At 38.3% G+C, this 13,213-nt stretch overlaps 1 protein-coding gene across 5 annotated transcripts in view; it reads left to right on the top strand.

The window, feature by feature from the left end:
• Positions 1 to 13,213, top strand: part of LOC132141204 (stAR-related lipid transfer protein 13-like) — a 50,721-nt gene that overhangs the window by 3,381 nt on the left and 34,127 nt on the right. The window contains exons 1-2 of one of the 5 annotated variants that reach the window (XM_059550521.1): positions 11,246 to 11,274; positions 11,597 to 11,673. The exons of 1 other annotated variant lie outside the window; for it this stretch is intronic. In XM_059550521.1, the coding sequence (XP_059406504.1) occupies positions 11,261 to 11,274; positions 11,597 to 11,673 (91 nt within the window). In that variant the 5' untranslated portion in view covers positions 11,246 to 11,260. Of the gene's footprint in view, positions 1 to 8,657; positions 8,901 to 11,245; positions 11,275 to 11,418; positions 11,674 to 13,213 lie in introns of those variants that run through there. 3 more of the 5 variants (XM_059550522.1, XM_059550519.1, XM_059550518.1) reach the window with 3 other exon arrangements.

Raw genomic sequence — 13,213 nt, 5'->3', positions numbered from 1 at the left:
CATTTGTTTGGATGAGTGTTTTGCCCTCCCTCCCTGTTTAGTTTGGTCTACTCCATTGCGTATCTTTAAAACAGGCCCCCTTTCACGTCGTCTAAAAAACAGAGAGAGAGAGACAGATTTATCCGGTACAGTGAATTTCTCTAAGCAGCAGGCCACTGTATACGTTCATTTAAACATAACCGACTGTGTTTACGAGAATACTTGCAGAGACAATTATTTTGATATAATTGTGTGTGTATGTGTTCATTCAGAAGTTACGATACGCGAAAGATGAATTCATTCTTTGTACGCGCATTGTCTGAAATGCTGCTCGCAGCGCGTGCTTTGAATGAGTGAACGCAAGCTCCGAACGCGCGCGAATTGTTTAAAACACTTGAATCAGCAATATTTATTCAGCTACGATCCGTTTCACCCCTTCAAGCAAGTGAACAACGTGAAGCAAGTTAGGAATTTTACATCACTATTCACGATAGCCCATCGGACTGGAAAACACATAGCCCCGGGACGTGGGGCTAACGATTTTGCGAGCCCTGCACCTCAGATCTATCCAGTTTGTGAAACACTGGTTTCCACACTGCTTTCGTTAAACAAAATAAATTATTATTTTAAAAGATTGACTCAAAAGAATCATCGGTTCACTAATCGGATCATGAACTTGTATTACCGAGCCAAAGATTATCTATTATTGAACATCTTGAATGAATAAAGACTTCAAGTTCATCTGTAAAGCACATAAAGCTATCGTTTGAGTTTATAAACTTCTATTTCATGCATGATTCATATGGATCTGCTAACTGAATGCAAAGTGTGGGTTCTAAAAGAGTGTTTGTCTTGATGAGCATGTATCGCACACTAGGAGTCGCTAAATGAACAGCTGCTGTTCTTTTTTTTTTTTTTTTTTTTTTTTTTTTCAACGGAGGATCAGTTGCCCTATTGGTTAAAATCCCCAAACTGTTTACTTAAATATTAAATTAATAAATGACATCAAAACAGGGCCGTTTGCGTTATGATGTGGTGGGCTGCTGGGGGCCAGAAAGTCCAGGGCAACTTTTTGGTCCCAGTCCGCCCCTGAATGGCGCACCCCTATCCAAAAAGCACAACCAGTTGTATTAATAATGTTATCCTGAGTGTGAAGTGTTACCAGAATTTGTTTTAATTAAGGTGAAAAATAAAAGTTTTGTGTTTCATGTATTTGTGTTGATGTTGAAATGGATTTTAAAACATATGGTATCGAAAAAAGTATCGTTAGGAACCGGTATCGAAACTGAGGTATCGAAATTGGCACCGGATCGAAAGATTTTGAACAATACCCAGCGCTATGCAGAGGGGTTATGCATCGTAAAACTAGGCGTTGTATGCTCCATATATGGTTATTTCGAGGAGGAGACAGGGTGGAAATGCACTTATGTGCAATCTTCCCCTGACTGGGATTTATAAAGTGATTTTTTACACAGGTCCTGGCATACGCATTGTTTTATGAATCTGAAAACCTTCTAGCTTTTCTAACTTTTAGGAAGAAATCTACGGAGAGTTTTATACTTGAGGTCCCAAGTCTCCTTTTACTTTATTACAGAAAAATAGAGGTGCTTCTTGTTTTGTCTGTGTTGTATTTATTGGCAATTTTTGTGACTTTGTCATATCCAGAGAGAAATGGATAGACTATAATATTTGTCAAAAAATGTTAAGCCTTGTTAACCTACTTTTTCTTGTTGGATGAGATAGTGACCTCTAGACCGTTGTAAGGCAAGTGGAAATGTAGGCTAAGTTGTCACTTGTCAGTAATTTGATTATATTTTCATTAGGGATGCACCGAATATTCGGCCACCGAAAATTTTCGGCCGAAAATGGCCAAAAAGTGCATTTTCGGTTTTCGGCCGAAACACTTTTATTACCGAAACAACACGGCCGAAATGTTATGATGACGCAAACAGAAACCGCGACCTGCACGTGCACCTGCATAGCGCAGACCACGAGCTCCCCGCGTCATTCACTTCACACCAGTGGGTCTTAATAGAGAACATTCTCTCTATTCTTATTCCTTTATTCGCAGCACTAAAGCGTCTCCTAACAAAGAGATTGAGACGGACCACGAAGTGAAAACAAAGAAAAGTACAGTCTTATAGAGTCTGTTAGCACACGTCTCACTGAGATCTTTTCGGATCCTCCGCACTTCATCGCGAATGTGCTTGATCCGCGTTATAAAGACCATTACTTGGACGCGGAAATATGGCAGAGCACACGAGAAATGCTCCAGGCCGCGCTGGATGCGGAGAACCCGCGTGGAGACGGAGAAGCGCCAAGCGCAGGAGACTGAGATCAGAGCGCAAAAAAAAAAAGACTCGTCTCTGCATATATAATACACACACATATACATATACATGCATAATATCAGATTGTAGCCATATTTCTGCTAGATTTTTTGCTAGATTTCTGCTTTAATTTGATAAAAATGTTTATTTATGCCCTGGCCCTATTTAAATACACTCTCTCAAATATTTCTCAAATGTCAGGCAGATGACAAGCTCAACTGCTCAACAGCTAGATGGTTATCTGTCTGAAGTCCCCATCCCCAGAAGTGATAACAGTCTTGCCTACTGGAGAAGTAATGCACTTTCTAGTACTACAGAGAAAAATTTCAAATGCTCTTCACCTAAATGCACTTTTTATGAGAGAACAGTTAATTTTAAAACCTTTCTGCAGGCCAGTAGGCCTGTACATTATTATTTAATATACAGATGAGTGGGATTAAATTTTAGTTTGAATTTTATTTTATACTGTGCATTGTTGCAATGTGCTTAATAAATATTTGCATAATTTGTAATTATGCATTTTTATGTTTTTTTATAATTTATGTAATTGTAATTATCTTTGAAACTTTAATATTAATTTATGCAATTGCAATGTTTTAATTTTAGTAAAGTTAGTACACGGTCATAGCAATAAATGCAATGGTACTAATAATTGGGATAATTTCTTTCGGTGTTTCGGTTTCGGTTTTCGGCCTTGGTTTTCTCTTTTTCGGTTTTCGGTTTCGGCCAAGAATTTTCATTTCGGTGCATCCCTAATTTTCATACTACTTATTTTGAATAATTTCAAACATTAAGTGCATTAGAAATTTTAGCAGGAATGTATTGGTAAATTGCATCTAATAATAATAATAATAATAATAATAACATGATTTAAAAATTATATATTTAATATAATGCCCCTGTAAAAAATGTATGTCGGAGAAACATCTCGCCATTGAAGGCATTGCTTTACTCAACACAGGAATCCGATTAACTGAGGGGATATAGCAAAACCAGTGGCAAAACATTTTAAAGAATGCAATCATCCTGTGTCCTCCTCCTTGTTCTTTGGTAATGAACGCATTAAAATTCCAGTAAGAAGAGGTGATATTAACTTAAAAGAGGCATTTTAGATTTTTCATTTAAAAAGTTTGTTTCATATTGAGATGAATGAAAAATTGCCTCTTAAAGAATTTCTGTAAAAGGTTTAATTTTTTATAAAACTTCTCCAAATGTGTATATGTGATGTTTGATGAAGTCAATCAATGTGAGACATGTGAGATTGTTGATGAGATCTCAGTTGTATCTTGACCTGTTGGATCGATATTTGGCCAGGCATGTTGGTCTGATGAGGTCTCAGTGGTCTGCTAGATTAACCTTAAACAAAATTTACACTCTTATCTTCTCTGGTGCATCTGCAAATAACAGTGTGTTTGAAGTTGATTTCTGCTCCTGTGTTTATCTGTATCCAGACAGTTGTAAAATGCCACAGAGGAAACCACTGTTTTTCAACCCCTGCTGCAAGAAACTCAGTGAGTGCTGCATATCACAACACAACAGACACTCACATACAAAAGGGCATGAAAGTACAAAGCAAAAAACAGTAATGTGCAAACAGCCCACAAGCTTCTACAAGAGGAAGTGGATAGTGTAACACGGTCTCACATTCTGTTTCATTACTTTTCTCTTTCTCGTTAGTGTAATATGTGTGTGTGTGCTGGATTTCCGAGGCCTTGTTCAAGAAAGGTCACTGCAGTTACAGTCATGCAGAAACATCTGGTGTGTGTGCCTGTGTGTGTATTCACACTGCGATTCCGGGAAAAAAAAACGGGTAAAGTGTTCCGGCAATTGTTCCCGGGTCGCTAGATTTTGCACTTTCACACTGCCAGTGATAACCCGGAATATGTGCGTGCTTTCACACACAAACCGTAAAGGTCCCGCCCGTTACGACACGTGACATCAGAGCGTGACGTGTAATGTACGAGTCGAAAGTGCTAGGCACGTTATACTTTCACTGAAGCTGGCGAACGAAGGGGAGTCGTGGCCTAATGGTTAGAGAGTCGGACTCCCAATCGAAAGATTGCGAGTTCGAGTCCCGGGCCGGCAGGAATTGTGGGTGGGGGGAGTGCATGTACAGTTTTCTCTCCACCTTCAATACCACGACTTAGGTGCCCTTGAGCAAGGCATCGAACCCCCAACTGCTCCCCGGGCGCCGCAGCATAAATGGCTGCCCACTGCTCCGGGTGTGTGCTCACAGTGTGTGTGTGTGTTCACTGCTCTGTGTGTGTGCATTTCGGATGGGTTAAATGCAGAGCACAAATTCTGAGTATGGGTCACCATACTTGGCTGAATGTCACTTCACTTCACTTCACTTCATCTCAGTGTCAGTGCGGAAAGTGAGGAACTAACTGATCTCTGCTTCATTACAGTTTGCACATATTTTTTGTCGTGAACGCTGATATTCCTTCAAAACAGCCAGTAAACGAGTTGCGTCATCACTACAACACAGCATTAGATCTGGCTTTTGTTCACACATCGCTCATTCCGGGACCGAACCCGGCAATGTTACCCCGATCCGGGTTCAATGCCGGAATCAATCCCGGGACGTGTTTGCTTTCACACAGAAGGCGACCCGGCAATGTTCCGGCAATTTGCCGGGTCAAACGTGCAGTGTGAAAGGTTCTTAAGGGAAATACTTAAAGGTGCTGTATGTAGGATTGATACAGAGTGGTTGAACTAGGTATCGCAGTCCAAATTCTGTCCCCCCTCCTCAGACTTGATGCACTCACAGGTTGCCAGACTGATGACACCAACAGGAACAATCGCACTTAATGATGATTGAAATTAAATGCGCTATGTTTTCCGCCAAATGGTAACCCAGTGTGCCGAAATTGGGTAAACTGTGTTTCACAAACCAAAACAGAGACCAACATTCCGGCCCGGAACTCACATTTTCAAAGGAGAATAACTGACTGTAGCATTGTTTTTCTGATAAAACAAGTATGTTAACTTAGCATGTTTCTTAAATATCTGCAAACATACTATGGTATTTTTATGATTTAGTAGAGTCAAAAATGAAAATGCAGCACTTTTAAATAACTGTTCTCAATTTTGGAGCTCTAGACCAAATAGACAGGTGACTACAAGACAGGCCACACGCTGCTTGTTTGATGTTACCTTGTGTTTTAGCCTGCTGATCATAGTGATTTTGACTGGGGAGAGTTCAGTGAAATGGTCCTAAGTATTTTTTGTTATTTTATGTTTACAGATGTAAATAGAACGTGTAATGTTTTTCTTTTGTCTGGTCTGTAATGTAATTCTTTAAAAAAATAATTGGAATTGGTGGATGGATTTATAGATTCATGATTACATGCTTTGAGCAATTCTTAAAAATGTATAATTCGAATAAAAATAATCCTGATAATTAATAATTCTGATTTCTCTTAATGATTCTGAATAGTTGATTTCTTACACTTTTTTTTTTTTTTTTTTTACACTTTTGAAAAAGAAATAGAGAAATGTGCTTTGTTTAACATGTTCTGTCCTCAGCGCCCTGTTGACGAATGAGAAGGTCACTTTGAATTTCAAATACGTATTATTAAAATAATTTGTGGTTTAATAAGTAAGTAATTATTTCAGTTATTCTTTACCATTAGTGTTTGGAACTGGTTTGGAATAAAAAAAACGGTTCTGTTCCCAATCTTAATGGCACGTCCACACCAAGATGAATGTTTGGTGTAAAGATTTGTTACGATAAGTAGGTTAATTGGAAGGCATCTGTTCATTTTTTATTTATTTATTTTACCTGTTTTTAATTGTTTTGCAAGAAAACTGGCCAACCATAAGATTCACCCTTTTGGTTACATCCTACAAATCGAACATACTTTTTTTGCTAAGCGACAGAAATGCAAAGTTGAACTTGCTGGTTTTCTAAAAAGGCGTCTTTGCTTTTACATTCATCCTGTTGTTCTAAACTAACATATTGCATGTGGAAATCTCACCAAATTTTTACCAAATTATTGCCTTAACTCTAATAGTTAATAGTGTCATGCTGAATCATTTTACCAGCAGTAAATATTTTTGGTTAGCAGCAAGTTCTAAGCACACACTGCTTAAAAATGCACACAAGAAATCAAGCGCTTTTGAAGAAATCTAAAACGTTTGAAGTGGCTTTTGATTTTTTTCCTAGTTCTCTTCCTAGGTTGTGTGTGTGTGTGTGTGTATGTGTGTGTTCATGTTAGTAATGCTATGTTTGGGTTTGAAGTGGAAATGCTGTGTGCAGCAGTAGATCCGTGTGTGTGCTGATAATTCTCTTTGTATGTATAGGTGTGCATATGTAAAGTGTCCGTATTTAAAAGAGGGGGAAATTGTCATGCCTTTAATTCTTCTGAAGCCAGTTTGTCTTAGTTTTTGTGATGACTTGGTCTTTAGCGTACAATGATTGGCTTCAGAGTATTTTAGTGTCCATCATTTTTTGGGATTGTGAGGTCAAAGCTGAGTCACTCCCTGTCATTAATTTCCTCTTTTAGATTACATCGTCTGTCTGTCTCACACTTGATTCGCTTTTGTCCTGTTCCCCATCTTTTTGTATCTGGGGTTAGCGAGTAGTTTATGTTTGTTTGTGTGTTGCCTGTCTGTTGCTCATAGACATCAAAAAGGCCCATCGAAAAGGAAGTGATGTGTATATGATGGCGCCACACCCTTTTCATGCCGTAACATTTTCCTTTGTGCTTTCCTGTATGATCCCTTGTTTCCTGAACTGTCTGTCCTTCCCCCTCTCCTTTCCCACTCCTTTCCTTTGCCCTCGCTCTCACAGGACCCGAGGAATGACAGCAAATCCCAGGGAACAGGAAATGACTACAGGGTGTCTGAACTTTTGTTCCGATCAGAATTAATACAGTGCCATCAGGACACACTTGCTATATTTAACTACTCCTCTCAGTCGTTTTTCAAAACTGTTGTAGAATTTCAAATGCTAAATTTCTTTTCAACATCCTACCAAATCAGAGGACTTTTTAGCACTTTTAGCACTGACTCAGCTTATAGGAATGAAGTTAGAATACCCTCAGAATTGAAAATATGGAGTTTTTTTTAACCTGTATAAGAAGTGTAACACAATGAGTGTTTTTTATTTATGTATTTTTTTCTCTTCTGAATATCAGTACAATCGCAAATACTAATGTACAGACACACATAGGCTATTACACGCAAATACTTTACAGAACTAAATATGATCAGTTTTTGCGAATAGAAATATTTCCAAACAAAGCTGTAGCAGAACCATGCACGAGAGATTCTTCTTTGTCCTCATTATATATAGAGTGACCTTTTTTTACTGTTGATTCGGGAGGTCTGGACAAAAAATCAAAAATCAAACCGAGAACTCTTTGGATGTTTAATATCATTGTTATATTCATGTTTATTAATGTTTGTTCATAAGTGTTCAAGTGTTTAAATAACCTCAAATCACAAACCCACTATAGTTCTTACATTAAGCCCAGTTTTGGAAACCCTAGACTTAATGTAGTTTTTAATCCAGTGTATAATGTTGATATTGAAAAAGTTTAATATTTTCTTTCTCTTTGTGTCAGTTTAAAACAGGAAATCATGGTGTACTACAGTGCATTGCTATGCTGCCATTCACAAATTCTCTCTCATGGTTCCCTGGGATGGTAAAGTGTCCATTGGTTGTGCACTTTAGAGTCTCACTGGAAGTCATAGGTTATCCAGGGATATTTTGCCTGAGGTGAATTCAGAATATTCTCTTCACATAGCAGAATAATCTGCTTTACATAGGGGACGTATGTATGCAGCCAGTGACTAGCTCATTAAGTGAATTGCCACCACCTACTGTTTATTACACACACACACACACACACACACACACACACACACACACACACATTCTACACACAAAAAAATCTAATTAACATTGCTGTTACAAAATCCCAGAAATCCCACAAATTGTTTGTCAGAATTGCACAGTGCCATGTTCAGCACTATAACTCACCAAAACACACATGCACACTCCTTATCTGAGAGTTGCAGGTGTGCAGTTGGGCTGTGGGCTGGTTGTTTTGTTATACTTCACCAAATTTAATAACTTTATGAAGCACCTAACAATCCTCAGGGCCTAACACACAACCCTAATAAGGCTAATGACAGGCCGTCTGGATTTCAGCGCTTGAGCTTGTTTGGCATGTTGAGGCACACAAGCACCCACAGACTGTAGTGTGGTACGTGGAGGAGGAGTTTTTGAGAGCCGAACATTTGGTCTCAGGATCCAGATGGTGTAAATGGCGTGGGCAGGAAGGGCTGAACCCCCTCCCCCTTCCCCTCAGGATACTGCCGCCACAGTAAATCAGATCCCACTCTACTTCTCAGAGACGATTTGGTTAAACGTGAATCTTCGCTATGGCCTTGTTTGGATAAAAACAAATATTCTGTTTGGAAATGCAAAAGTGTATTTTTGTCTAAAGCAGGTTTAGGTTTAGGAATGGCTGTTGCAGGCACTTTTCTGTGTCGCCTTGATGGTTAACACGTAATGTTGGACCACTGGAGTTTAAGTGATTAGGATGGAGTGGTCGTCCACACAGCATCGAAAGGGTCATGGTGAGTTTTAACCTCACTTTATTCTTCAGTGCATCTGGCTGTGCTCTCCATGCTAAGTGCCTCTGGGTTGTTGGCTAGTTTTCTGTAGCTGTGTGATTTAATTCAGAAATGTGAAGAGTGTTTTAAATCATTCATGTTGATGAAACTTTGCTGCCACAAATCACCAAATATTTAGCGGCATAGAATCTTTAAAATACGTCCAAGAGTTTTACACACCAGTCTGTTATTGTGGCGACATTTCTACGCCCCGAAACGTGATGAAGAAACTTAACAAACTGTGACTGGTTGTTTGACATGTTGGTCAAACGGCTTCACGGGTGGGCCTTGGCCAGTGAAAGCTGCCATGGATTCCAGACCTTCAGTCGTCAGTCTGAAGTTCTTGTTACGCGAGACTACTGGCTGCTGAACTAGCGGCTATGGAAGTGCAGCACTGCTTATGACACGAATGGGTTTAGTGAGAATTTGAACTTTGAACCCTGAAACTAATGTCAGTCTGTGAGGAATGTTAATCATACATTTGTTTGTTTGTTGGGTGAATGAGAGGAAAAGTGTAAGAGGAGAAAGAGAGGCATAAACAGGATTGGTAGAAGAAGAGAAGGAGAAGTGTAATTGGGGTAAGTGGAGGTGGACTACGGGATTGTGGGTAGAAGCCAAAGAACCACCGAGAACAATGAGCTGTAGTCAGCCAAACACACACATAGCTAGAACACAGAAAACATTTCCTTCCCCACACACACACTTCACGGATGCTGTTCAGTCATACAGCAGATGCTTCTGTCTAAAGGCTTTTTACTACATAGCTCTGAACATCTTAAACTGAATGATTTAAGATGAAAACAAAGCTGGGAACGTGTCAAATGGTGGTTCACCTAAAAATGAACATTCTGTCGTCTACTCACCCTCATGTTACTCCAAACCTGTATGACTTTCTTCTTCAGAAGACGAACAAAGATATTTTGAAGAATATTTGTAATCAAGCAGCTTTGGTTATCAATGACATCCATCAAAAAAATTCTCAAATATCTTCTTGCACATTGCATGGACGAAAAAGTCATACAGGATTCGAATGACATGAGGTAAATAAGTTATAGAATTTTTAGGGTGTACTGTTCCTTTAACAGCATGTGTGGGCATGATCCATTTCTCTTTTAACAGATGTGTAAATTCATGAAGAATCAGTCGTGTACTGTACATGTACCATAAATATCCACAACTCCAGAGCAGCTAGTTCACAAATGCAGTAATATTCTTTAGGGACATAGTGATACTCTGTGGAAAGGGTGGAGACTCTTCAGAAGCTCCTCTCAAGAACACAGGCGATCTTCAGAAATGCTAAGACACTCTTTGAAATTCAGTCTTTCGCAACACTGAGACTTTTCAGAAACACACAGAGGCTTCTTAGTCCGTTTCTGAACAGTCACAGTGTTTTCCTAATAAGCCTCTGGATATGTCTGTGACCTTTCACTTTCATCAGTGATACAAAGATGTCATAGAATTATCAAAAGTGTACCCTAGCACATTAATTAATATTCCAGAAGACCTCTTGAAATAGTCAATGGAGTGGCCTTGTTTGCTTTCAACCGAAACACTGAAGACAAAAAGATGCTTTGTTAAGGATCCAGTCAGTGGAATTTGACTTTTGTTCACTTGGAATTTGATGCAGATTTATAAGCTGCAAATATTGAAGAAGTGTGGACTTTGACAGCACAAAAGGTGCTTTCTTTTTTTTATATATAGATAATTTTGCATTAGTTAATGCATTAAATATCGTTAACTAACCTTAAACATTTTTTTTTACAACATTCATTAATCTAGGTTTATATTAATAAATGTACTGTTTATTGTTAATTCATATTTGTTCATAATAGATTAACTGTTCACTTGTGGGAGTGTAAGGAGGCAGAGAAATCTTGTACCCATAACTTTACCAAAGTGTACATATTATAAACCGATATGATATGATGATAATATATTTTATTAATTCCCATAACCTTGGCATTGCTTGTTATATGCTTTGTTGGTACGAACATAAAAACAGATCAAACAGTAATGCATTCATACAAAAACATTACCACCAACAATAATGCAGAAATTATTTTTATAATAATTTTAAAATATTTATATATAATCATGCAAGCAGTGATTAAACTATTTCACCTCCTGTCATGGGGGTGCAAACTCTTCCTATGCATAAAATACTTCTAAATGTGGGCGTAATTTGATTGCATCTCTCTCATTCTATAGGTTTTTTTTTCTCATCTCACTCAGTCCTTTCTCTGTCACACAACACAACATAAGTTTGGTCATCTTAAAACCATCTGCTCGTGGTGCATCCGCTCAAGAAGCACACACCCTCACACATGCAGAGAAAGAAGTAAGGCTTCCTCCCGACACACAGCAGGTTCACACTACATTCAATTTTCCGAAGGTCACTCCCCGAGCCCCCCATCCACACACACACACACACACACACACACACACACACACACACACACACACACACACACATACAGATACCACACATATGGGATGCCAACAGGCTTTTAAAGTGCATTCAAAATGAGATGAAGTACTTTCCTTCTGCTTGCTCTGTCAGCGCTCATGGGAGCATTTAGTAGTGTTTTTTTCTTCTGCTTCAGGGTTTTCAGTGCTTTAAATGCCTCTCAGTCTAATTCTGGTTTGTTTTGTTCATGCAGCAGGGATTACCCAGGCTTACTACAAATCACTCTCACCCGCTCAGCGCCGCCTGTGTGCGGTTTGGAGCTGAGACGGAGTGAGTGGGAGGGTATCTTATTAATCATGCTGTGTTTATTTCAATTGTTAGTTATTTAAGTTATTTTGCACTAATCCAGGTTGCCATCGCTTATAAAATGTGGTCCTACAATAGCTATAGAAATTCTGTGTCTGCACTTGGTCTGAACAGTTTGTATGTAGCATGTAATAAAATAATGCTGTAGTTTATGCCACTTAAGTATGCATGATGTGCTAGTAGAGAGAGGGATTTGGCAAAGCAGAAAGAAAAGAAATCAAATCTTTCTTTTCTTTTGATAGCATTCAGTTGAGTAGCCTATTTGAAGTTGGGTGTTCTCCAGATTTTTTTGACAGTGCTGTGGGGGGGACTCACTATAATGAATTTTTGCCACTGGTAGTGTTATTTTGCAGAATTCCTGTCCGGATACATCCTGGGTTATAATGCGTCATCATTTGATTAATAACTGCTGTCTTGATCAGTAAAAAAACAAAGTACACAAACATCTTTTGAATTAAAGTACATTGACCGCCTGCTTTCTGTGGGTGGTAATAATGTGACATTAATTTTACAAGACAAATAGTGCTTTTTTTGTGAAGTTTTTTTGAAGTTATTTACATAGACTTGTTTACTCCATTGTTCCAAACCTCTATGACTTGCATTCTGCTGGTGAACACAAAACCATTTTTTGTGACGATACAATGAAAGTCAGTGGGCTACAGGGTTGTTTTGAATTCTACTGACTTTCACTGTATGGACAAAAACTGTTTAGAACATTCTTCAGAATCTCCACAGAACTGTTTGGAATGGCATGAGGGTGAGTTAATGATGAATTTTCACTTTTGGTTAAACCAACCTAAGTCTAAATGCAGAAGAACCCTTTTTGGAGGCAGAACAGTCTGTATTTGATGAATGTAAATCTTGGTTTTAACTAAAGCTGACAAGTGCCTGATTACATGAACATGTACTTTCTACAGCATGCCCTGAAGGGACAAATAAACTTCACACAAATTCACAGTGTAAAACATCCTGATTCACTGTGTTGCAATCACCTGCCTCCTCCAGTGCTCTTGTTCTCATTTTGTTGAACTTAACATTGATTTGCTAATAAAATTGAGTGAGTAATGTAGGCAAAAATATGACTGGGAATCAGTGAGAAGTCATAGTGACCGTTCAGTGGTGAGTGTGATGGCGACATATAATGTATATAGGGGCTTAAGTTCATATTTTCACTAAATCCACATGCACAACCATTAAAAGTTTGAGGTCTTAATTTTTTAAAATATTTTTTAAATGCTTTGTCTTCTGTTTGCCAAGATTAAATTTATTTGATCAAAAGTACAGTAAAACTGTAATATTATAAAATTTCAATTTAACTTAACATTTTTCCATTTCAGTACATAGTTTATTTCAACTGAATGAATCTGAATTTTCAACTGAATTTTCAACAACTATTACAGTGTTCAGTGTCATGATCCTTCAGAAATCATTCTAATATGTTGATTTTGGTGCTTCTTAGTATTGTCAATTTTGAAAACCGTTGCGCTGCTTAATATTTTTGTGG

The sequence above is a fragment of the Carassius carassius genome, chromosome 5, assembly GCF_963082965.1.
Source record: "Carassius carassius chromosome 5, fCarCar2.1, whole genome shotgun sequence".
In the NCBI taxonomy this organism is placed as follows: Eukaryota; Metazoa; Chordata; class Actinopteri; order Cypriniformes; family Cyprinidae; genus Carassius; species Carassius carassius.
The sequence above is the reverse complement of the archived record's forward strand: the minus strand, read 5'-3'. Positions and strand labels throughout refer to the sequence as shown.